The sequence below is a fragment of the Dermacentor silvarum genome, chromosome 8 (genome assembly GCF_013339745.2).
Source record: "Dermacentor silvarum isolate Dsil-2018 chromosome 8, BIME_Dsil_1.4, whole genome shotgun sequence".
Lineage (NCBI taxonomy): Eukaryota > Metazoa > Arthropoda > Arachnida > Ixodida > Ixodidae > Dermacentor > Dermacentor silvarum.
This window is the reverse complement of record NC_051161.1, coordinates 47,163,302-47,190,206: the sequence shown is the minus strand read 5'-3', so window position 1 is coordinate 47,190,206 and position 26,905 is coordinate 47,163,302. Positions and strand designations below refer to the sequence as shown.

The following is a 26,905-nucleotide window of genomic DNA, read 5'->3' as shown; positions in this document are numbered from 1 at the left end:
ATAATGTTGTTTGCCGTCGCTTGAAGATACTCAGGCTATTTTTTTTTGCATTCCGCCTAATTACGTAAATAGTGTTAATTAATCAACTTCTAAAATATTATAATTAGATGAGAAAATTGTAGAGCAACATGAAGGATTCCCGATACAGCTTTCTGTTGCTCAATGCGTGCTAGATAAAAGTGTTTTTCCGAGCGTGAAAGAAGCCCGCGAATGCACGCAGCGGCCAGTCGCGCGGCAATTCTGCGTGTATTCGCGGGCTTCTTTCACAGTCGGAAAAACACATTTATATAGCACGTATTGAGCAGCAGAAAGCTGTATCGGGAGTTTTTCATGTTGCTCTACAATTTTCTCATTGACACTTTGATAATTAGCACAGTACTTCCCGAGTTAGATAATTAATTACATGTAATTACCTAATTAAATCTCAGTAACGAAAAAAAATTACTGGCGGCTCCACTGTACTGGAAACAATACGCACTGGGTTTGCTTCGCATAACGCCGTTCCTCTTTTTTTAAATCGTGCTGCGTGATAGCTAGGACACCCTGTATATTACTAAATAGGCTGCACTGCAAACATTTTCACCACCATCCTCATACCACGTGGAAACATCTATATCTATCTATCTATCTATCTATCTATCTATCTATCTATCTATCTATCTATCTATCTATCTATCTATCTATCTATCTATCTATCTATCTATAATGGAGGTACACCGTCAGTAAACCGCAAAAGAGAAATTTCCAGAATTTGGTTGAATAGGTAGTGTCCAAATCCGCGCTCCAGTAACTGCGCCCTCTGGGCAATAAATACAGATCTCAAAGGCCATGTTTTTTATGGCTGCATGCGGCAAAAACAGATGCGAGAGCCGGAAATACGCCATAGACGTATTTCCGGCTCTGCAATAACGTTTACAATCCACAAAAGCATAGCCTTTAAGATCTGCGTGAATTGCTCAGGGGCAAATATCACCAGGCCGTACACATGGCCTTTGAGTGGGCCTTCTGAGTGAGCCTCTTCGATTATTCGTCCCTGGCAGTCCTGGACTTCCCGAGGCGGTGCTTTGAGCCAGTGAGCGTTAAGTATGCAGCGTCTCGGACAGCGTATCACACTCTAACAAAAATAAATCTCGAAGGCAATGTTTTTGCTTAATGCAAGTGGCGGAAGCGATTGGAAGAACCGAAAACATTTCAAGGTCGCTATGTTTTGGACACCGCACATTATACGATTCCTGTGAAACTCCTGCAAAAATTGAGTACGTAACGATAACAGCACGGCGTTCGAGATTGTGTGCAATTTATTGAACTACTAGCGGGCGCATTTGTCTCTAAACTGCAAGATGCAACAAAGGAGGCTTTAGTATATAACTTCCTTAGATGCAACCATCACAGTCACTGCAGCCAGCAAAACTATGATAAAAACAGGCCATCTCCGAGATTTGACATCAACATCGTTCAATAACACAGCCGCTAGAGGACAGCAGCGAGCATTCTTCTAGGTGGCTTTATTTTTGTACATCTGTCCACTTTTGCTTCGGGTTGTTTTCAGTGGAGATTGAACATCTCTCTATTGCTGTATCGATTGCGGTGCATTTGTGCATGGCGTTGGAATTGCGTTCCCTTTGAGCAGCAAAACTTCAACAATGAAGATAGAAGAAGTTAAAAGTAACACAAAGACTCAGCGCATCGCAGCCCACAGTCATGTCAAAGGGCTCGGTCTTGACGAAAATGGCACGGCGATTGCTGTTGCCTGTGGCTTGGTCGGCCAAGAGCAAGCGCGGGAGGTAAGCTGCCATCGCGTGGTCTCCACACACCGGTGATACGCACTTCATCGCCTCTTGGCCGAAAAGCAGTGTTTTGGCCTCAAAGCACGTTTGAACACATGTGTTACGTTATTGCTAACTCTAAAACCTTTACTTGGCTCCCCTTTTGCGCTTCTAGCTAATGATGTGGCTCTGTACTCATCCTTACATTTGCGTGCTAATTGAAAATGCAGGAATTCTGACGCGTTTTACTGTCGACTTAGCGGATTGAAATGCTAGTGGTGACCCATCGTGCTTTTACGTGTCGATGCATTTGAGCTGCTGTGGCTTGTTGGTCGGCTGTGATTGACGCGTAATCAACGCATCCATGCCGCCACAGACAGTGCTTGGCTTGATTTATGTATGTGCTAGTTTTATCAGCTACCGCATTTTCATTGAACAGGCTGCCGGGATCGTTGTCGAGATGATAAGGTCCAAGAAGATGGCCGGAAGGGCTGTCCTTCTGGCGGGACCTCCTGGCACTGGGAAGGTGAGCTTGTGGAAATACAGCACAGTAGTGCAAGTCTTCTAGTGGATGGAGTTTGTGGGTGTACGCTCGGCCCTTATTTCTCAGAGACCACACTTCCTCATCTGTTTACTTCGTTGCTTTATTCGGCGAATAGTGTGTGCCAGCTAAAATCATGCACCAGCACCTTCACGTGAAAGTGTCGCGTGAGGGCACCACGCATTGTTCTTGCAATGTGTTAATCAATAACTGCCTACTTCAGAGACTTGTGTTGTTTCAATTCAATACAGTCGAACCCGGATATATCGAAATATTGTGTATAACGAACAGCAGTAAAATCCCCTCGAAAATTTTTTATATATCGAAATACCTATATATCGCACTTTTTTTTGTGATCCCCGTCAGATTTAACAATTCCGAGTTCGACTGTATTCCAGCTTCTCTTCGTGGTACAAAGTGGCATGTAGTGAGTAGTTCGCATCACAGATGTGGTAACTTGTGGGTGTCTATGCGGTTGGGCTGTTTATCGAACATATTCGCAGCATTTAAATACTGCAGTCTTTGATTTTAATTTTGGCAGCTCTTAATAAGCTAGCGCAGATAAATTGAGATGCATCTTTTACTTGTTAGCTTTGCAGCACTGTCACATGTCAGCCAAATATAATATGCAAGCTCTGTTCAGACTCAATATTCTGCACTTCTTCAAGGAAATGTTTGACGGTGTATGTTGTGAGGAATGATATGCTGTGCAACTGTGACATGTTTCCGGGGCTATTCGGTTCAGAGGTGACAAAATACATAGCTGGACACCATGTAGTCATTGCTGGGACTGCTTCTACTCCCTCATGTGATTTCCCATTATATATTAGTGGCACAGGATTGGGTTCTCCTACTCATCATCCCAATATATCTTGTCCCTCACTTGATAGGCTTTACCTAATCCAGATTCCTCAATATTCTGTTACTCTTGCCACAGAGACAATTTTTATTGGGGAATCATATTTTTCTTTCAGAACACACATTTAGAATTATGGTTCTACTGGCTGCTTGTTTGTTTGTTTGTTTTTTTTCGTTTTTTTTTTTCTAGAACCTTATTTTATGTACATTTTTGTTGTGTTAGTTTACAGGTGTAGGAATACTTGAAATGAAGCATCTGTGCAGTTTTGTTCCTACCTTGCTCAAGTTTCTTATAAAGAAATAAGTAAAGGAATAAGCACGGCTCATGCAAACAGTAGTAGTAAATACAAGTCACACTAGACTGTTACACAATCCTTTTAACCCTTTTTCAGTAGTATTTGTTCAGCTGAAAAAAAAGAAAAGTGGATTATTCATAGAGAAAATTGCAACGAAAGTGAAGAAGGTTATGCTCAATTTCTCTCCTGTTTAATTTGCGGCACCAATAAAATTGTTCTTTGACTATCAAAAAATTGAATGGCCTTGTTGCAGATCTCGGCTTTTTTCTGCAAGACATGAGACATGTTGCCCGGTTGCGTGCCTTATTTTTATTTTTTTAGACTAAATGTAATTTCTTAACGTAACCAACAATTAACTAAGCTGAGCTGGATTTCGTTGCAATCGTTGCTGACATGGAGCCAATTCAGAAATCTGATAATGTCCTTGTCACAAATCTTTCATACTTAAGACACGTTCAACCAGGACAATACTCTGCTTTTGGCAATAATTCACATGTTCACTTCTTCACAGGCATTATCTACCAATTTAGCAATAGTAAATATTTGCCTTCAGAGAAAAAATGTCTGGAAAAATGAAAATTCTGATATCAGTGTCTCTGTCTGTCTGTCTGTGTGTGTGTGTGTGTGTGTGTGTGTGTGTGTGTGTGTGTGTGTGTGTGTGTGTGTGTGTGTGTGTGTGTGTGTGTGTGTGTGTGTGTGTGTGTGTGTGTGTGTGTGTGTGTGTGTGTGTGAAGAGTATAGCCTGTTAAGCAAATCACTAACAGAAATGCGACTTGTAAACAGGCAAGTATGCTAGCTGCTTAGTGGCTATGGTGTTGGGCTGCTAAGCACGAGGTCGCGGGATCGAATCCTGGCCACGGCGGCCGCATTTCGATGGGGGCGAAATGCGAAAACGCCCGTGTACTTAGATGTAGGTGCACATTAAAGAACCCCAGGTGGTCGAAATTTTCCGGAGTCCCCCACTACGGCATGCCTCATAATCAGATTGTGGTTTTGGCACGTAAAACCCCATAATTTTTGGGCTTACATGCAAAAGTCTGGTACTGAGGTGCTGCATGATTAAGCACACAGTTTCTGGATAAATAAGCATGCTTGAATCCACTTCCCTTAAAAATACCATTGTTTTCAGACGGCCATTGCCCTTGCTATATCCCATGAACTGGGCAACAAAGTCCCCTTCTGTCCTATGGTCGGCAGTGAAGTGTATTCATCTGAGGTGAAAAAAACTGAAGTGCTGATGGAAAACTTCAGGCGAGCCATTGGTGAGTGCAGAAGTTTTTATGTACTCGCATGACAGCTATCCCGTGCCCGTCTTGTGAAGGTCAACGCACGGTGTGGTCCACTCTTGAAGTAACACCTGCTTATACTTCTCACCAACTCCACACAGTGAAGCGAAAACTATGACTTGCATTAGCCAAATAGGGGAAGAAGAAACCAGAACGAGGCCTTCTCCACTGCCCAGTTCTAATTGCTTTCCATACAACATTGACTGAACAGAAGTTTCTTAAAAGTATTAGCAGCATGCAGCCACTGGTGGATTCGGTAGGGGGTGGAAGCCTCCACCTCCCCTTCCCACGACATGTTGGCGCTTCAGTGCTGACAAAATTGAATATGCAGTCATTTTACAGGCAATCATGAGAAGGTAGAAGCAGGCAGCGAGGTTATGTAATGCTCTACTTTATGAAAATGGCCTATGTGAACAGTGGGACATTTACGCCTCGCTTTTTTCTCCCATAGAAAATGCTTGTCAGCTTTCATATTGTTACGATGCATTCGGACAGGACCGTGCGCGCAAGAGAGAGACGAGAAGTGGTAGACTGTCTACTGGAGCTGTGACCTTTGTACCAGGCCTGCAGCGTTTACCGCTAACCTTTCCCCATGTCAATAGTTGTATATACGTTTGTGCATCAGGCTTCCTCTTCATCACAATAATTTTTATTGTGAACATTACCTAATCGGAAACACTCATAAGGCTTCAGACACAAAATAATACAATCTCTTGTCAGGTTCATCAAAGGGTTAAGAGTGGGCCATACTGTACTCCTTGCTTCAATTGTAATTCTGTTCTTTAGGGCACAGGATAAGGGTAAAGCACCAGCACTATGTTGTTTTGTGTGTGTGTTTTATGTTAATGGAGTTCATTTGTCTTTGCAGGTTTGCGAATCAAGGAAACCAAGGAAGTGTACGAAGGTGAAGTAACAGAACTGACACCGTGTGAGACTGAAAACCCTATGGGCGGTAGGTCACTCTTAGTATATGCTGCTTGTTTAGTTTGATCTTGGAAATACTTGACTGCGGTAAAAAGACGCTAAGGACAGAAAAACGAAGTAGCTGGTGCATGAACTACTAGCAGTAATTTGTTGAGACCGAAAATGTGTACATGTACTATACCAAACTAGCCAGCCAGCAAGTAGTATATAATTTGAATCTGGTGACCACTCACCACCATGGCTCAGTGGCTATTTAATTTCACTTATGGATCCTTAAGGCTCCGAGGGGCATTACAGGAGGGGCATTCAAGCATGTGTTATAACATCATTTCAGAAACAAAAATTAGAGAACATGAAAAGTAAACAAGATAGCTGATATATAAACTCAATTAACACAGCATGGAGTGCTGCATGAAGTCTTCTCTTTATTCAATTGCTGAGCATGTGGGTTCGTTTACCAGCCATAGCAGCTATGTGCTTGTGTACAGAGCATTGAGCATGTCTTAGGGCCTTCTCTGGTATCTCAACAGCATCTCTGGCAACCTGTTTGTTGCTTCATGACATTGTAGAACCAGATAGTCATTCAGTCAATTATTCGAATCAAGGTGTCTAAGCATCACTGGGCTAGTTGCATAGATGTTTGAGAGTGCCATTTCAAAAACGAACTGTTCAATTACCACTGCTGTTTCTTATTTGACCAGACCAAAAATATGTGGGACAGCCCACGCATGTCTACTGCTGTCCTGACAACTTCTGTTTGAAACCAGTGACGGAAGTTGTAGAACACTTGAAGGTTTTAAAAACACTACCACATGCTTTTTGCACATAAACGGATGACACTGTGGAAGTACAGGTTGGAACACATTAGTGAGTGAATAAACTTTATTACAGAGACCAAGCTGATAATGGCCGAAGGTGGGCGGCTACCCTATTACAGGTAGCCGTGACCCTGTGCTGATACCCTGTTCACCAGCCGTAGCTGGTCCTCAGGTCTTGGGCTTGTCAGCTGGGCCTTCCGCTGGTTTTCTGTTGGTGCTTGGGTGGGTGCTGTTCGCAGGTTGCTTTTGCATTCCCAGACCATGTGGTATTTAAATTTAATTCTAAAGTAAATTTTTAACGCTGAGCACGGCATCATCAGCAGTATCATGGCATCGTGACACAAGGCAAAATTTGCAGACATTGTGTAGCACTGCGGTTAGGCATGATGATGTTGCTTGTAAAAGATAAACGTGATTGATGCGTGTGTTTTCTTTTTTTGAGTGCTCACGTGTGGACGCCGCAGAGATCGTGGGAAGGTGGAGCGAATCTTTATGTAGTGATGCATCCATCTCCTGTGTGCTGAAACTGAAACTGGCTCGTGGAAAGAAATATGTTACAGTAAATTATTTGGCCTGCTCTAACACTTGCAAGTTTTTCTTTATATGGTTTTGACAGTTTTCCTATTATTAAGTGTGCACTAAAGAGAAGCACTAAATAAGCTTACCAGATTGATAAGTATTCCATGGAAGCTCTATTTTTGTCAATTTCGCAGTAAATAGCCTGATATTAGCAGAGAAAATAAAGGTCAAAGTTTCATTCTATGGATTTTACGCCGAAACTCCAGCGCCGATGCATCAGTGTTACGTCGGGAATTTGAATGCACTTATCATATTAGGGCCTCTTTGATTCAGTAAATGTTCCCGAAATTTGCCATGTTGAATTTTTGGCTTGGTTAAAACACCATGTATTCCATTTTTACTGATAAGCATTTAACTAGACCCTAGAAAACACTATCAAAATCCATGACATCACGGCAAGCAGATGCGGGAACCTCAAGGTGGCATCATCACCTGTCTTCCCTATTGCACCTTTTTTTGGCTTACCATGCCTTTTCGTTTTATAGGAGTGGTGTTTTTGGTAGTGTGTAGTGGTAATTTACTGATACAGATGAAATCATTTTTCTCTTTAGTGTCCCCAGTGGTGGTCCAACTGCTCCATTTGCACCATTTTGCTACAGTTCTACTCGTCTGCGCCTTGTTGTGCCCACCGAAGTGCAACTTGCGCCAAAGCGCCACCTTTGCCTTGGGCGCTACGCAGACTTCGCGACCAAGCTTCACGCACGGAATCCTCGATCGGACACGCTTAAGCCTTTCAGCACTCGATGTTTTGGAATTCGCGACTAAGCACATTGAGCGTTGACTCCTCGAGCACGCGGCTAGGCATTTCGCGCATCGGCGCTTGGCACTGCTCGACTAAGCACATTGGGTGTTGACTCCTCATGCCCGCGGCTAGGCATTTTGTGCATCGGCACTTCGGACTGCGCGGCTAAGCACATTGAGTGTCGACTCCTGGAGCCCGCAGCTAGGCATTTCACGCACCGGAATTTCGGACTGCGCAACTAAGCACACCGAGCGTTGACTCCTGGAGCCCGCGGCTAGGCATTTTGCACATGGGCACTTTGGACTGCGCGACTAAGCACATTGAGCATCGACTCCTCGGGCCCGTGGCTAGGCATTTTGCGCATCGGCACTTCGGACTGCGCAAGTAAGCACACCGAGCGTCGACTCCTCGGGCCTGTGGCTAGGCATTTTGTGCATCGGCACTTGGGACTGCGCGACTAAGCACACCGAGCGTCGACTCTTCGGGCCTGTGGCTAGGCATTTTGTGCATTGAGCATCGACTCCTCGGGCCCGCGGCTAGGCATTGTTGTTGCACAAAATTGTTTTTCTGAAGTTCTAGTCGATTTTGTATTATGTCTGATTGCATAAAACTATTCTCAGTAGTCTACAAGTGCTATTTACATAGGCAAATAAAGTCCATTTGCAACGTTTTCTGCTCCGGGCACGCGAGCTAAATGGCTGCGTCAGTCTGTCTTGCTTGTATCCATTTGCTTTAAAGAAGTACATAAAAATTGTGTAGTAGTAATAAGCTGCACCAAATGTAATGCACTTGCTTTTCTGCTACTCCAACTGATCCAAAACGCAAAATTCTGTGCTACAGAACTGCTATAAAGTGCTAATGTGGCTGCTCCTAAATTGCTACAAAACAGCTTTCTTGCTGCTCCAAAAATTGCTCCAACTCTTAAACTGGCTGGACCGCCACTGTGTCCCCTTTATGCAAAAATAAAAAAGAGAAGTCGAAACTGTCACATCAGTCGTACTAGCTTAAGTATCTTGATGCAGGGACAGAACAGCCACGTTTAATTGACGAAACTCAAGAGACTCAAGCGAGAGCGACGCGACAAGGCTAGTTTCAGAGCACTGTGATGGAAAGAGCAAGGTGACTGGTTAAGTGAATTTTAAGTGACATCTCTTCTACAAACGAATAATAAGGGAAATTGAGGGGCCCGGTTTTTGTAAGTCGCAACCACATGAGGCCAACAAGCAATGGCTCAAGGAAAGCATGTGCGGAATTACTATTTTAACTCGTGTAAGGGCTGCACTCCCAACTTGGCAGCTGAAATTTGGGGGGAAAATTTTCCAATGGAGAAGCGGTTGCTTTCAATGCCCCGATGACGCACGCACACATCGGCGTATTTTTGTAGTGCTGCGTACTTCCACGTGCCGCTACTAGGCAGCGGTGTGCACAAGTCGCATTTGACTAAAAGGTTCGCTCCCGTGTAAGGGCCGCTCATCGTCAAAATTGTGAAAAAAAGAATGTGGTCCTTACACAAGTCTATGCAGTACTTGTTTATTTAATTGAGACATAGAAATTGCAGATAGAGGGAAATGAAAATGGACGAAAAAGCAATGGGCCACAGGTGGGATGTGAACCCACGTCTTTGCCTTAGGCGTGCGATGCTCTTACCAATTGTGCTACCGCGGTGCCGTTTTCCCATCAACTTTTTTGGGGGGTAGTATTTATGTATGTGTACTAGAGTTAACCCTCGGAGTGTTAGCCGGCGCCACCACTCATGACCTTGGCGGCAGATGTAGAACATCCTGTCTGCTGCAAGGTGTTGCGTAATATGTGAACTTGGGAGAAGCAACCGGTCAATAAACCCTCATATGCTGCCTGAAGGCATCCAAACTGCCGGAGACGAGACACTGACTATGTAATGAACGACATTCTTGTCGTTCATTACATAGCCAGTGTCTCGTCTCCGGGCTCCTCGAGAACCGAGAAGCCTGGTTTTTAAGTCACAATCGCATGAGGCCAGTGACACAAAGGAAAGCATAGGGCAATTACTTGTTAATTGAATTGAAATGTAGAAATTGCAAATGGAAATGAAGTGAATGAAAAAAACAACTGGCCGCAGATGGAATACGAACCTACGTCCTTGCTTTATTCGTGCAATGCTCTTATGAATTGAGCTACCATGGCACATCTCTTCTACTAGAAAATAAGTTGGCCAGTGGCTGATTTGTTCCTGGTGTGTACTTGAGTTTACTGGGTTTGCTTACCCGCCGTGGTTGCTTAGTGGCTATGGTGTTGGGCTGCTAAGCACGAGGTCGCGGGATCGAATCTCGGCCACGGCGGCTGCATTTCGATGGGGGCGAAATGTGAAAACACTTGTGTACTTAGGTTTAGGTGCACATTAAAGAACCCCAGGTGGTCAAAATTTTTCGGAGTCCCCCACTCTGGCGTGCCTCATTATCAGATTGTGGTTTTGGCACGTAAAACCCCATAATTTAATTTTAATTTTAACTGGGTTTGCTTCTCTTCTCCAGGTTATGGCAAGACTGTCAGTCATGTCATAATTGGCCTCAAGACTGCCAAGGGTACCAAGCAGCTGAAGTTGGACCCAACAATTTACGAGAGTCTCCAGCGCGAGAAGGTCGAGGTCGGCGACGTCATCTACATCGAGGCCAACAGTGGTGCCGTCAAGGTGAGGCTCAATTAGAGCGCCCCACGGCACGTCTTGGCTCTACGTTGGTTTAGCCACAGGGTTCTTAGACTGGTTTGTTGTAACAGCTTTTTGGCATTTCGTGATATTGAACTGGTGGGAAAAAGGCTATTCGTCATAGATAGAAACACCCATGAGTGTTAATTTCCAGTTGAAAGCTCAGTGGGCCAGCACAGATTGTATACTTGCATGTAGCAGTGCAATAAGACATAGCGAGGTCTCATTTGCACATCTGCCTTCTGCTTTGTCCTGTCATTGTCACGGCCGCAGCTCCCATCCGGCGAAAGGTGTTTAGGCTAGTTACTCCTCAAAAATGAGCAGCAGGGGACATAAATCATTATTTGACTTTACCGTTGCCGGGTCAACGATGGAGCCCCACCCTGTAAACAACTGGTGGAAAAACTCGAGCTTTGCCAACTGCAGCTTTGTCACCACATCTCCCCTGTGCTCGCTCTTGAACTCTCAGGTACACCATCCCACAGGCGTGGTATAAACCGGTTTATATTTATTTACTTTACGAACGCAAATTTTTACACTGGCACATATGCGCAGTTATCATAATAAGTTCGTTCGAATGAGGCTTACAGTGCATGCCAACTAGCACAAGGCAAGCTCAAGTTTCCACCCATGGCACCAGCACCGATTGCTCCCCTAGCAGACAGGTTCCCTGTCTCGTTAGAGACTGCACCCCTTGTGAGTTAGTGTGCATGCTCCTGGTGGTTGCGCATTCACAGTGAAAATTGCTACCTCGTCATTCTGCAAGCCTGGTACGCAGTATGGCTGTGTGATTCAGTACCACAACTGCCTCAATAACATCGAACACTGAGACCTGCCTGTGAAATCGTTAAGATTGTCGGACAATTGGCAAATAATAAACAACTGCGAACCTTTCACAGAGTCAAATCATATTTTCCTTCTCACGTGTTGTCTTTTTATCCAAGTTGTGCAGAAAATCAGGTTGGCCTTACGTGCATCGCAAGAAATCTTTGTAAGGTTCATATTATGAGCCTTGTCCGCTTCTAAATGGTGTGTGACGGCTTGTATTTGTAGCATTGAAAGGGCAAAATCGTGGGCTTTTTAGATATCTTTATCTGCAGTCTCCGAGTCTTTGAAGTGTTTGCGTGCTTGTAAGAACAAAAGCAGCAATACTATGTACATTTGGCATTTGTGCATGCTTTGGGCACAGCTTCTCATTAAAACACTTTTGGCCTGTTGTTGCAAACCTTTGATAGTCTCTGCACTCATAGCATTGTCAGCCCGTACAGTTGTAATTTATCATCAGCATAATTATGCTGTTTCCTTTCAAAGTCGTGGTAAATGCTTTTAAGGCCAAACTACACATACGCATGCCGCCACGCAAAAGCTCACGCCCACGCACCTCGCGAGCAATGGCAGTTTGAACCTACAAGACGCGTGCCAGCGTGTGCCTACTTGGCTCACATTTTCACCTTGGTAGACATTGTTTCGTCTGGTGCCTCGTGCCAAACATACCCAAGCTAAGTCAATCCATTAGCAACCATCTTGGTGTTGCTATGCGGACACATCTTGTTAGGCCTACGTGCGCCGGAATCGCAGAACGATCTCAGAAATTGGACACGCTATGCGCTGATAAGTAACGTTTCAGGTGAGTTTAGAAAAAGTGAAAGCTCATTTCAACAGTTACTGGCGATCAACGCGAGTGAGAACGTAGCCATCGCGAGAATTCACGCTGAAGCGGGAGCCATTGGTGCCGCCATGTTGGACAACGCTATTTCTTAGCATGCGTAAACATCAGATATTTGTGCTCGAGCTGCGCTTCAATGCATACAATCTGTCCTGCACCATCTGCACATACGTGGGACGCATGGGCTTTCGCGCACCGGCACACGTACGTGTAGTTTGGCCTTTACACTTCGTAACAAAAGCAAGGTTGCGAGTACGAGCTGCTTAACGTTTGCTTTAGTTTTGACACCTGCAGCAGAAATTTCGTTAATTCATTTGACTTGTTCAAGTGCCCGGGCATAGTGAAATGTGTGGCTACTGCGTACAAAGCCTTTGAAGTTGTTTACACTAAACATCGCACTCATGTTCTTGCGGGAGAGAAGTACAAAAAAGAAGGGATCAGTTGTATATGTTTGTGCACCTCTGAAATAAATGGCACTCAGCACATCTGGAATGTTATGGGTGTGGTTACATCAGAAAGAAATAACCAGCACTTGCTCCGTTTCGCACAATTCTAAGCCCAGTGGCTGCCGCATCTTTGTCCACATTTTGTTCGAGCCAGAAGCGAGAGGCACAGAAGACGCTCGCCTTGGTGTTCCAGCCGTGATAAAGGTGTTCCACATCGGTCAGTGTCTGGAAACCGTACTGGAATCTATACATTGCCATTTTTCAACCAGTTTATGCACTGATGTTCAAAAATGTGCCATGAGCAACAAGAGTGAGAGCATGCTGCTGGAGTGTAAACAAACTGTTAACGGGTGCTGATGTGAATTTTTTTCTGAAGGGGATGCTCTTAGTAAGGTGCAGTAAGCATTGCCTGGCTAAGATTGTCGAGTCCGTGCTCAGCACTTTCTATGCTTATGCTTTCCATTTTTCAGAGACAAGGAAGGTCTGACGCTTATGCCACTGAGTTTGATCTTGAGGTGAGTTGTATGAAGCCATTTTATATTTAACTGAATCACAGTGCCAGATTTGTTGTTTTACAGGAACATTACTGCATTTAAGGCATATGTAAATACTTCATGCGATCAATACCTGTTCTTGAATGAAAAATATCATGGAACAGTATTATTCTATGAATTATACGTCGCTTTTGGAGCATGTCCCGCCCAATTTTCTTTTTGGCCTCTTTAAAATTTCTTGTGTAATTTTCAAAGACAAACTGCACAGCCTTCCCTACTCTGTACTCTTCCAGTTTGTCTATGTTCGTTCCGGTCCAAGGATCCCAAACCTTGCTGGCATATTGAAGTATTGATTGGACACTGGAAAGATAGAGTAGAGCCTTAGCTTTGATTGAAAATTGTCTTGCGTTTCTTTTCATAAAACCTAGAATACAAGATGCTTTGGCAATAATGTGATCAATGTGACATGTCCAAGATAGATCAGTGATGAAATACACTCCCAAATATTTAAATTCTGACAGAGCCAACAGTTGCATCCCATTAATGCATTAGTGAAGTGTGCTTCTAATTCCATTTTTTTTTTTTTTTGCAACTGTAATATTTTGTAATTATTAGAATGTAATTCTAATTCTAGTTCCACCTCAATATACTGGAATCTGCCATAAAAAAAAATTGACCACGGGCACAGTCATTGCAAGATAATTTGAACCTCAAAGCGTTAAAAAAAGAGCCACTTGGTCACAATATAATTCGGTGGCCTCCACAGTAGAGTACCCCATAACCCACTGGACAGTTTCGAGGAGTTACATACCACAGTCGAACTTTTTTTTTTTTTTAGAAGTCATAATGCAGATCACGCTGCAGCACCATTTGTCATCGTAGAAACAATACAGCTTCCTGGTATTTGAAGCTTGAATATACATGTTACAGTGCCTTTGTGTCTTGTAGGCAATAATATCGGTTGAATAGTAGCAGTGGTAAAATGTTTTTTTGGAAGAAGGTGCTTCAACTTTGATGTAAGGACTGTTTAGTTCCCTTTCTTATCGTGCTACAACAGTGAATGACTTGCCGGGTTTGCATGCCATTGTTGGGAGTGGATGAAAGTTTGTCGAACCTGCTTAGGGGGGGATTTTGATATTTTAGCAGAGGTTCAGACGCCTGATTCTGAAAGACTTAGTGAACACCGTTCTTTAGTTCTCTGAGCACACTAGCCAATTGAGTATTACCTTGCTCACCACCATTTAGTATTTGAAAGTGCTGTTCCATAAAACCGAAGTTTGGGAAACTTACTTTTATTTTGGCGGTGGTTCAGTTCAGTTGTAATGTGTCTTGAGTAGGATGCTCGTGCACATGATTCAGTGGCACACAATGCATTGTGTTCTATGGTCGGGGTGGTAACTCGGTTGCCTTCAGTTAGGCCTGATCTGATGATTTGACGCCAGGATGTTGAGTACACCAGGCTTGATTTCACCTTGCCTGGTGGCAATAAATCGCTGGCAGAGAAACAGGAGTTCGGTGATCCACAGGACCAGCAACATTGTTTACTGTGTCCTACTAAAACTGAACGACATGTGCTGCTTGTTTTCAACATTGCAGATAATGGGAAGTTCCCCTTTTGTTATTCACCGTCTGTGTCTTGTCATTTCAGGAGATCATGGTTGTTGGTGGCATGGAGAGCATGTCTAACGCTCCTTGCATTTTGATGGGCTTGTGTGCTTGGGCTTAGGCGATTGTTAAAGAACCTCAGGCAGTCAAAATTAATCCAGAACCCTCCACTACAGTGTCTCTCACAGTCTCAGTGTTGGTTTGGGACGTTAAGGCCTACAAATCAATCAATCATATTCCCTTACAATTTTTTGTTTTTGCAGCTGTACTGTCCGCATTCCTTTCCCCTGCAGTGCTTAATTTTGATAAGTTATTTAAATCTCTAGTAGACGTACCTTGTAGGTAAGTTTAAGCTCGAGCTGATATAGGAAACTCATTGTACTTGTTTCTGCATCTGAGGTCTGTTTGTCCCTTTCAGGCAGAAGAGTATGTGCCGCTTCCCAAGGGAGATGTTCACAAGAAGAAAGACGTCATACAAGATGTGACGCTGCATGACCTGGATGTTGCTAATGCCAGGCCTCAGGGCGGCCAGGATATTTTGTCCATGATGGGCCAACTGATCAAGCCTCGCAAGACAGAAATCACCGGTGTGCAAGTTAAAATGTTGAATTTTTCTTTGTTTCATGTGTACTTGTCATGTGAATACTTTCGAGGCCTGTCCTTTGATTGCGTCGGGTGTAGTCGGGTGTACTGCTGTAATGTAACATGGCAGTAATGCTTCAGGACTGCCCCGTACTGTTTAGGACATCGACATTTGCTTCCATATTTCATTGAATTGCATCTGAAAACAAAAGACAGGTTACAGATTCTTCAACATGCACCTGCACTTTGTCAGACAAGCTTGGAACGTCGTATTGTAATAACTGCACAGTGGGGGCTTCAGAAACACACTCTAAGCCTTGCATTCATAAACGGGCATAGACTTAAAGCTCTTCCTTGAATCCATGATGATGATGATTTATTGGCATTCCCTTTGACACAGGGCAGTTACAAATAGTCACCTGGCCTGCTTGAGTTAATCAGGTATGCTTTACAAGCTTTTCATTCTAGCATTTTTCACAACTAGCACAGGGCCACCTCTCAGCTGAAGGAAGCACTGTAGTTCAGAAGCGCTCCTCTGTGATTCTACGATGTTTATTGTGAAATATATATTTGGCCTGATGTACTTCACTAGGTGACTGGAGCACCTTGGCAATTTTTCACTCTGGAATTGCCATAGAGTGTCATTAACGCACAGTGACTGCTTCACAGTGACTGCCTTGAACTTCTTTTCATCAAGGTGGGCTATCAAATGGAGGAGTGTTCTAGAGCAGAAGACTGAATTTCATGTACATCAAGCATATTGCACTCTTTTATGGTATAACCTCTTCAGGTGCTGCGCATACAATTGTACACTCCAAGATGAGGTCTAACGATGTTTGAAACATCTTGCATAGATATACATACGACACTTCTGGTTGTACCTACTACGTTAAAAATTCAGTATTATGTCCAAAGTGTGCAAGAAAAAGTAAGGGCGTGGATGTCTGGCTCTTTGTTCACATCACATGCAATTATGCAGTGAATATCTTTACAGTTGACTCTCGTTAGAATGGACACTCATAATCCGCCAAAAAATGTCCGTTTTATCCGAAGTCCGTTACATCCGAACCACCTCACTTCCGAAACTTTGGTCGCGATGTCTAACAACGTTATTGCAAAGAGTGAGTGACGAACGTCCAAAGAAAAAAAAATAAAAGTCGCAGTTTCGCCCGAAAGGCGAAGCATCGATTACGATATCAAATTAGTAAGACAGCTATAGAAGTAACGATAGTAGTTTTATCTGCCGTCTAAATTTAGTTGAAAACATTTGCTTGATGTGTTAATGGGTGGCACCTTCTTGTGGAGTGGAGTATAACTGTAGTGGCAACAGAGCTATTATTGCAGTTACAACCATATTCTACGTAGCTGTTGGTGTAAACTGTTGAAAGTGACATACTGTAGTTATTCGAATCTAGGCCGATGGTTTTTTTTTTTTTTTCCTTTCAGATAATCATATACCAAGCGCTAGGGTCAGCTTAGATTTGAGGATCTTAAAAAATGCGCCAGTTTTTAATTGAAATTGATAAATATGGTGCATAGCTAGCACCATCTAGAAAAGTGTATTGCAGCCACTACTGCCATGCCAGTAGCCAACTGAAGTACACGAGCGATGTCGCCATTTTGACCAGTGTCGTATCAGTAGTGTCGGCATCGACGTGCGGCATGGCGTTATTGTAATGGCACCAAACAGGCGATGCCACTTTAGTGCCGCTTTCAAATGAAAAATTGTGCTAGCTGCAGAGGCTTCGTGAAACGTTCAGGCCGGGCGGGACTTCGGCATCGATGAGAAAGACGTCCGTTGTTGGAGGGGGCAACGGGAGATGCTTTTTGCATCTCCCGTTGCAACATGCGCAACAGGAGATGCAAAATGCGCTGTATCCTTGGAAAAGTGCAGCTTCTCTAATGCGCTTTGTGGTACTGAAGATAGTGCACTGTTTGAAGGTGACAGTGATTAAGGGGGGAGGCTACCCTCAGATACCAACTTTTTTGTTTATTGAGATATCTTAATGAAATTTTCAGGATAGACTCGTAGCTAAAGCATTAGTAGAACTACAAAATTTCATGCAGTTATGTTCACTAGTGCTAAAGTTATAGCATTATGTCAGAATGGTGCATATGGTTTTCTTGTTCCAGGCCTGGAGAATTTTCAAAAGGTGCTGCAACTGTGAAATTCACTATGATGATTCCCAGATGGCTACCTCAGGGCAAGACAGAGCCCTTTTTTTAAATTTCCTCGCTGAAAACTTTTAGCAGACCACCGAATTTAGTGTTGGTGATTAAAATTTTATCAATCAAATTTTGATTAAATATCACAAATCACAGACACAATATATTAAAAAAACGGGCTTGTCTTGCCCTCAGAAATTTATTCAGATACACAATAAAAAAAACCTTCTGGAAATCTGATGAGCAGTTACAGAGATATGGCGGGAACAAGCAGCCTCACCAGCCAAAAAAGTCATTTTGAGAAAATGAGCTTTGAAAGTTTAGAGCACATATATTGGTCTAAAATGACCCAGCAGCGTAACTGGAGATGTCCTTAGGCACTCTCTTCCTTTGTCGCCTTTCCACCTTCTCTTGAGATTGCTTCTTGGCCTTCTTCAAAATTTTTCGCCTTCACTTGTAGCGGTGGCAGCTTCAGGATCGCGCTCCATTGCTCTAAATTATCTAAATTTCTGCTCCGTCGCCGGCATAGCGCCAAGTCCTCGTTGCACAGCAGCGCGCTTTTTATCCGCCACCTTTCTCCTCACACGTCAGAAACGTGTTTGCAATTGCACAGTGGACGACGCAATCGCACTGTCCAAGGCAGATGAAAGAGGGTATGTGGAAGCTGTTGTTATCTAGGGCCAGTATTTTGTAGCGATGTGTTACGCTTTATTCAGTGCTAGTCTTATCATCTACCGCTCACGGTCGGCTGATCCCGTTGATAACGTTAGCGGACCGTCGCTCTGATTACTGACCAAGCGCAAAAAGGCATTAGCATCGGAAAGGCATCGCCACAAAATACCGGCCTAGGACACTGTACTGCTGTCGATTAGCACGAGACACCAGGCGCGCTCCTCATGACAAATTCTCGCGCCGGTGGAACAGGAATCACGTTGCTAGAAGCGTCGACGCAACCACTCTCGCGTATATGAAGCAGAAGCTGCCCCATAGGAACCGTCGGTGCGGTCATCGTCGGCGCGCGGGCGGGCGGCGAGCTTCGCCATGCGGACGAGCTCCATAGAACGCTTCCTTGCACCGAACGCATGTAGCGTCTCGAGTTTAATCGGGCGCATCGTGACCGACCGCACAACAATCGGCAGGCCAAACGCAACAACGGTCTCATAAAGACGGTAGAAACTTCGAAAATATGCGAACGGCTGCAAAGATAGACGATAGCGAGCGCAACACACAAAGGTCACCGGCGATGGAGGAGCCGAAGCGACGAGGCTAGCAGTGATGATGACTTAGAATGAGCTCGGCATGTTCATATTCAATAAATTCAAAGGTGTTTCTAACACGTTGTTGGACAAGGCATCACAGGATGTTGCTGCCAGCATTGTTACTGTGGTCCTTGTCTCAAGAAACCCCATATTCCATAGGGTAGTGCATATAACCGACAAGGTCCAAGCTAAAACTAAACTTACTAATACAGTAGAACCCCGCTGGTACGTTTTTTGCAGGACCGTAAAAAAAAAAAATGCATAAGAGCCGGGAAACGCAAGAGCTGTGAAATAGGAAAAATTGAGAAATGAGAGTAGTGTTGAACTGCACACAATATTATTTTAATTCTTACGTGTGAAAAAAAGTCGAAGTTTCGGCCGAAAGCCGAAGCATCGATTGCGATAGCAAATTAGTAGACAGCTAGTTTTGTCGTCCGTATAAACTTGTAAACATTCACTTATTAACTGTATTAACAAGCATGGTGTCAGCGCCCACTGGCAAACATGAACACATCACACTCGATGAGCGCGGACACACGCTGTCAAACGCTGGTGTGAGGAAGCGCCGCTGCAGCAGCAAGCGAAGTGACCTTCGTGCTGTTGTCTATTGCTTCAACGCAAACTGAGCACCGAGGACACACAGCACGCACAAAGCTACGAGCTGCCGACGCACCTAAACTGCCTAGACTCTGCCCCCAACACAGATCGCTTTCAAGATACAGCCCGCTCACCGCTGCGCAGTACGCAGTTGATTCTAGAGTACAACGCCGCTCGCTATCCCTCCCTCCCCCTCTCCTTCGCCGGTGCCTCGAGCGCAACGGAAGGTGCGCTCCCTCCCTCCTTTTCTTTCTTGCGCGCACGAGATTTATTAGACGCGGTTGTCGGCTCCCTTCGCACGCTTTCACTCACGCGAACATACAGCATATGGCGCGCGGCGACGACGTTATCACCCTTGGACTTCATACGGAACATCTATGCGCCAAAACTAATTTTAGGGCCATAACGTGTCATAGACACCATCTTTAGATAGCAAATACGGATCTCAAAGGCCATACTTTTGCTGGCGGAAACCGAAAGTACGTCATAGGTGTCGCCCCCGGCACTTTGGGCAGTCAATGCCATCATCAAGCCACCAAGCCAAGTGACATGAAAAGTCTAAATGGCCGCTTGGGCCGCCGCGGGTTGGCAGTTCGCAACGTATGATGCGGGAACGGTCCCACAGTTGCGACGCAAAAACGGGGTTACCAATGCAGTGTGTTCTATGGGAGCTGTGCCGGGACCGGCCGAAAACAACGTAAAGGCTGTTTCACATGCTGCGACTGGAGTGAAAAAAATCAGTGTGGTTGCACGTGTCACAATACGATTTTTTGAGGGCTCAATTCACATAATTGCGATTTCACTAATGTGACACCCAGGGTTGCTTGCTGCCAGGTTTTGTTGCACACGCCGCATAATTCTTTTAATGTAATGAAAAATATGTGCGCGTTATAAGATAATTGACCTCTCTTTGTTAGGACCAAATAATATGTGTGTTTTGTAATATACAAACGTTTAAAGTTTAAAATAGTTTTGGAGTGCGCAACAACAGTTCCTATGCATGACGTACGTAAAGAGCTGTTCACAGCTGGTTGTTCAGCGATGTGTGTTGTCTCATGTGCCTTCTATGTGTCGCTCTGCATGAATAGGATAAAAAGTCCGCAATATATTCAAGGTTTATTGATTTCTGCGTAGGAAAAAAAAATTCTCCATCAGAGAAGATACAACTTAATGCGTCATGGCATATTCGAAAACAAATTGACTCTGTTTATTCAAGCCACAGAGTTAAATATGCTGTCGTAGAAAATTCATTACGATAGCCTGCACGCTTGGCATGTCAAATTTGATAAGCAAGTGACGCAAGATAACCTGTCAAGATGCATCGGGAAGTTTACGCGTGTGGAAAACGGACAGGAAAAGAATGCATCTAAACGGTCGCGCGTTCAGCGCAACGTTCAAACTTCGGGTACTTTGCTGCTTTGTCTTTTGCCCTTGCAGAGGTTGCAATTATTTAAACTGCTCCGTACGCGCAATTTTTGTATGCTACTCAACAAATTAAAATTGTAATGACCCCAAAAGGCCTTGTCGTCTCGTGGGGATCGAACACCTCGTAGTATTGGGAAGTCGCATAGGTGTGTCTACAGCATACGAAGCAAAGGTGAAAATGCACTTCGTTTGCTGCGTAGCACGTCAACGAACGCATAGAAATAAGAGAATGGAATCTGTGGCACCACTTTTTTATTCTCCCTTCGCATACGCACCGGATTCAGCAATCCACCTCTGCGCGCATCGCACTTGTTGAGCGAGACGTCATTTTCCAAAACAGACCGCGAAATAGCTCTCGGCGCAATTTCAACTGAAAATCGCAGAGTCGGCACTAGGCTGCGATTTTCATCACATGCGATAGAAATAGCACTTCTGGTACGATGAAAATCGCATCATGTCAAACGGCCTTAACAGCCGGGAAAATGCAGCACCCGGGAACGTAACATTGGGCTTCTACTGTATTGCAAATTAATAGTTCTGCATAGGACAGTGATGCACTCTGTTCACTGTTGTCGTGGTCCATTTATTGTCCGCAGACAAACTGCGCAAGGAGATCAACAAGGTGGTGAACAAGTACATTGATCAGGGCATCGCTGAGTTGGTGCCTGGAGTACTCTTTGTTGACGAGGTTCACATGCTGGACATCGAGTGTTTCACCTACCTCCACCGCGCCCTAGAGTCTTCCATAGCACCTATCGTCATCTTCGCCACCAACCGTGGCCGTTGCACGATTCGGTAAGCTGCTCTTAACAAAGTTTTTGCTTAACAATATTCATTCTAAACCTATTTTTACATTTTGTATGAGCTCTGCTGCTGTTCTTGGAAGAAATGCCATGAGCCAGATAAAAAACAAAGGAATACTACTGTGGAATCTCATTGACACAATCTTCATGGGAACTGGAAAATAAAGCGTATCATCCTAAAATCGTATCATCGAACGTACCCAACGAAACTATATTATCGGGAAAAGAAAGAAAAACGTATTGTGCAGAATTGTGTCAACGAGGTTCCACTGTGTAACTGAGAAAGAAAGAAAATTGCTGAATTCACTGGCCCAATTTATAGAGACTGTGGCCTGGTGTGTTGCTCTTGCTGTAAAAAAAAGAAAAAAAGAAAAGCATCTTAGTACTTATGCTGCAGTTATTTCGATTATGTGTGGTATTTATTGTAATGTCAATTGTTTGAGGTTGATGTGGAGCATTGTGTTGTGTGCACTGTCTTGAAGAAGTGGCCTAGGAGTAAATTTCAGTATATGGCTCAAGTACACCCACTATTTCTTTATTTTATTTTTATTTTGTAGCTCTTTTAGTTATTGAAGTGTTGACTACGGTTTATCCAAATTTCAGGGTGAGACGAATTCTGAAAAAGCCCTGGCCTTTAAAAGCGCTCACTGCAGCATGCATTTAGCTCTGGCAATGTAGATGAAAAAACAAGTGAAGTTTTACACATACTGGAGTTGTCGAAAAAATCCAGAAAGCTGTCAATGACTTCTTTAAATGAAAGCACAGTCACCAACTGATAATTCGGACAGCTCTGCAGCACCGCCACTGGCCCCATAGACTTAATGTAATAGGACTACTGAAATTTCAGACACCTTACAGTGCTCCGTTCGAAAATCGGACTGTGCCTGCCCGACAGCATGCTAATTTGGCCACCGAGTCGAACAAAAAGTGCAATATTTTTTATTTGATTCGTCACTGGCATGGTCGCCGTCCATATCACCGGCGCCTCCTCAAAAACTAAACTACTGAAGCCTAGTCAGTCCACTAATCCCCGGCTAGGCCAAACCACGAGACATGCCAAGCCAAGCCGCCAACCGCTGTAAAGAGTTTGTCATGGGAGCGGCGCAGATTCCACGCATCCAGTGTTTGTTGCACATGTTAAACAGTGACATGGTCACGGCCGAGAGGTTTTGATCGCTCAGACTCGTCAAGCAGCTTCAAGTTGCGCTAACTCCACCCTTGATGTTAGTGCCAACGAGGGTGGCGATTATGTGTAGGAAGTACTACTGGACTGTGATGCAAGGAAAACTGCGATAATTCAGCTATCATCACACAGTCATCCTCCTTTGGTGCAGCGGCAAACTTATCAGGAAGCAAACTGGACATTGGGCAACGCTAACTCGCATGAAATAGTCACCAGCCACTTTGTGTTGCCTTCTCCAAATCGCCATCGGTGCATGCGTTGACCATACTTCGTCTGTTTGAAGTGACATCATGGTAATGGTACAAATACGGACTGTCCAGGTTGTAGGCGTGTAACAACACGTTAAGCTTTTTGGGCCGCTTGTGGAATTAAGTCACTTAATTTTTGGTGAATTCGATTTTTCGGACTCTATTGTGACCACACCTTTAGGCGGTCCCTGTCGAGACCAGTGATTGGTGAGTGACTGGAATCACCATATATAAACAAGAATGTCTTCTTGTCATTGTGGTGCTTTGTTTGTAGTTTATGGTGAACCATACAAAATTTTAACAATAATATTTTTCGATGTGCCGAGGAATTCGTGTCATTGCGATTTTACTGTACTGTACCTTTGGCAGCTCTGTTATGGTATCAAGCTGAAATTCCATCTTCTGTTTTTCAGGGGAACTGAAGATGTTGTTTCTCCTCATGGTATCCCCCTGGACTTGTTGGATCGGTTGTTGATCGTGAGGACAATGCCATACACAAGAGAGGAAATGGTTCAGGTGCGGTTATCTTTTAAATTGTTTAGGGTAGATCTTTTAAACCACCTTGTGCCATGTTCATGTCACCATGAAACTCGCTTGTGCGTTGCTTTTTCTCACTTGCAGATTCTCAGAATAAGGGCACAGACAGAAGGCATAGAAATCGACGAAGAGTCTTTGCAGGAACTGGGAGAAATCGGCACACGCACCACACTCAGGTATGCCGCCCGATATCGTAGTATTTGCACTAGATGCTGTCTCGCGGCAAAGACGATTAAAGACAGCACCACATAGAGTGTGATACACGACCGTGATGTTTTCAATACCACCTGCGTTAGTTCTTTAGTTCAAACAGCTTTTAAAGAAATTACGTGTAAAGGAAAGTAATGTTCCAGCCTCTTAGGTAGATTTCAGGAAGAGGCCATCATTACTTGTGTGATCAATCGCAATGTCGAGGTAGCTGATCAAAAAAGTTTCACTAATTGACTGTTTAAATATTCACCTTAGGCCACATGTTGAAATTGAAAAATTGAAGTCAGGTCTGCTTAGCAGAAATGCTAGCATCACTTTTCCAAGATACAGTGTAGACCGCTTATAACGTAAGTCGCCGCAGTCGCGAATATCCGCACTATAAGCGGTACCGCACTATAACCAAAGCAACAATTTTCAAGGCCCACACATATGCAAAACATGTGCACCGAGCCGCCACGCGTATGCGACAGTCGAGTAATGCGGCTAGAACGTTTGCATTCAATTTACAGTCGAATTTCATTAATTCGAACTAAATCACACGGCGGCGCCTGCGACCAGCATTGCTCCGGCACCGCCATAGAGTAAAAGCTTAGGAGAGACCCCTCGATGTCGCGCACGAACAAAACAAAAAAAAAGAAAGAAAAAACGGGGCGGAAATTTCACCCTCTCTCAAATGGCAAGGTTGCCGATTCTGCGTTGCGCCAGAACATGCGTGTACGTGCCGACGTCTCAGCCACGCGTACAAAATGGCAGTGAACCCTTCTTTCTCCTTTATGCTTCCTCTACTTTCTAGTCACGGGTTGACCTTGCACGCTGCGGCTACGGCGCAGAGGGAAGCAGCGGCGCTGTCCCAGGCCGGCCAATGATACTGCCCACGCCGGCAAATGCCCGCTTCCCGATAACGGCAGAAAACAAAACTTCGAAGCTGGCGCCGGGCCGTCTGGAGCGGTGGCGCCTGCACGGCGGCAGTCGAAAGTGAGGGAGGGCGAGGGGAGCCACCGAAGCGGCGGAGTTGCTGAGGCGAAATCCGCTTCCCTGCCGCCCTCCTCCCTCACATTCCACGGTCTCCGCGTGCGCCTTTCGCCGTGCTGTGCCGGCGCCGCCCGCTCCCTGAAGTTTCGTTTACTGCCGTTATCGTGAAGCGAGCGTTGGCCGGCGTTGGCAGTTTCGTGGCCCGCGCTCGCTATACTCGCACTCAAGATTCTGGTTTCAGCCTCACTGGCTGTTCGTTCACACCATGTGCCCTTCTCCTCCACTTTGTCTCTCTTTCTTCCTCGAGCACTCCTTGGGGCGCCCGTTTGAGGGGAGCGTTCGCCGTCTCCGCTGACTTCCGTACTCCCAGGCAGCCACACTGTAACCAGTATTTCATTTCCCGCAACTGCACTATAAGCGATACATGTATACATGGAGTGCTATGGGAAAATTAACGGGAGACTGAAAAGACCGCACTATAAGCGGTTACGTTATAAGTGGTCTATACTGTACATGTCTGTGAACTAAGCTAATAAGTGCATAGGTGTCGTAGTCATGACATCTTGAACTGCTGGAGGGATGCTTTTGAGAAACTTCACTTGTACATCACAGCAATTTTTAGATATCAGACAGATATCTTGAAAGTAGTGCTAGTTAAGTAGAAATGACTTCACTACTGCTCTCCTCCAGTTTTGCGATTGCAAGATATGCATTACACTAAATAGTTTTAAAAAATGAACTATTGAATCTTGTGTATTTATTACCTGAACATTGCAATTTGTCATGCAAGTACGTGATCCCCACCTTTTCTTATTCACTTGAACAAATCAAATTACGCTGTATGCTCCATGCGATTTTGTCAAAATCTGTTCAAACTAAAAAGAAAAAAAAAGCACATGGTATGTGTGTGTACTTTGCATGGTAAAATTCAATGTTTACATGTAACTATAGTTTTCAGCAGCATCCATTAACTTCAATTACACAAACTCCAGAACTTATTTGGTCTCACATGCTGCTTTCTTGGCGTGAGAGACAACATGGAGGCTGATGAGAACACAAGTGCGCCCTCATGTGTCTTGTCATTCTTCGCATGTCATCTCGAAGCCAGAAAGCAGTACAGTGAACGAAGGCAATGCTTTCCCAGCCAGTTCTTTCTGAAACTTAGCTTTGTTGTTTGCACAGAATCTGCCATCAATAGAAGTTGTTTCAATAAAAGTAGGCTTCGCACTTCTGCATGTACTACATAGCACATGCTGTTAATTGCTGCACATCACCGCTCTATCAAGAACTGGTGCAGAAATTGTAGCTGAGTAAGAGAGACTATGCTTCTGCAAAACTTCCCTTGTACGGAAACATGCTCAAAATGCAGCGGATATGGTTCATTTGTAATTAATTTTCGAACCAACAATTCAAAAAAATGTTTTCATGCAGGTATGCTGCGCAGTTGCTGAGTCCATCAAGCCTACTCGCCAAGGTTAACGGTAGGACATCCATCCGCAAGGACGATGTCAAGGAAGTCAACGACCTCTTCCACGATGCCAAATCCTCTGCCAAGATTTTGGCAGAAAACAACGACAAATACATGAAGTGAAGATTCTGTTATACCATTTGGTGTTCTACAGGCGCTATCACCACAGCCACTTCGTCTCTTGTGTTTAAAGCCATTAAAACCTGCATCACATCCTCTTCTGCTTTCAAACATTGTCCAGTCACCCGAAAGCCAGGTATTGTACTGAGATGCATGCATTCTGTGGGAACTACCATGGCATTTTGAGTTTATTACACTTTGTGTTGATAATCATAGTAGAAAAATTAAACTGCAAATTCTGGCAGCAATAAAGCATCACTTATTGCCAAAAGTCCTCTGGTCTAAGGAACTCTCTTGTGTTCGGCTTTCCAGCAATGAAAAGTACTTTGGAGGGTCCTTGAAGCCAAATTAAGTTAGCTTAGCATTTAGATATGTTAATTCCAGCTCAGGCCTGTTGTCTGTCCTTCATTAGTCTGAAAATTTTACACTATATACCAGTAAAATGTCTGAAAACATTCATTTTAGACATTCCCACTTCACAAACACCTTTTAGTGCAATTTGCATATTTTTTAATATAAGAAAAAGAAACAGTTGCGAGAGGATTCTCCAGCAGGTACAAGTTCATTTTATTTACATCACAATGATGCGAGCAGGCCTGAGCTATACTATATGGACAAAATTGCCTGGGCC

General features: G+C 44.2%; 1 protein-coding gene across 1 annotated transcript; it reads left to right on the top strand.

Annotated features, from left to right (window-relative positions):
- The first annotated feature begins 1,565 nt into the window (after positions 1-1,565).
- LOC119461160 (ruvB-like 1) lies at positions 1,566-26,372 on the top strand. The gene is made up of 11 exons (XM_037722375.2): positions 1,566-1,784; positions 2,206-2,292; positions 4,591-4,723; positions 5,616-5,699; positions 10,321-10,478; positions 13,076-13,120; positions 15,123-15,291; positions 21,330-21,528; positions 23,381-23,483; positions 23,589-23,680; positions 26,118-26,372. The coding sequence occupies exons 1-11, from the start codon at positions 1,644-1,646 to the stop codon at positions 26,275-26,277; spliced, it is 1,371 nt and encodes a 456-aa protein (XP_037578303.1). The 5' UTR covers positions 1,566-1,643; the 3' UTR covers positions 26,278-26,372.
- Positions 26,373-26,905: the final 533 nt, after the last annotated feature.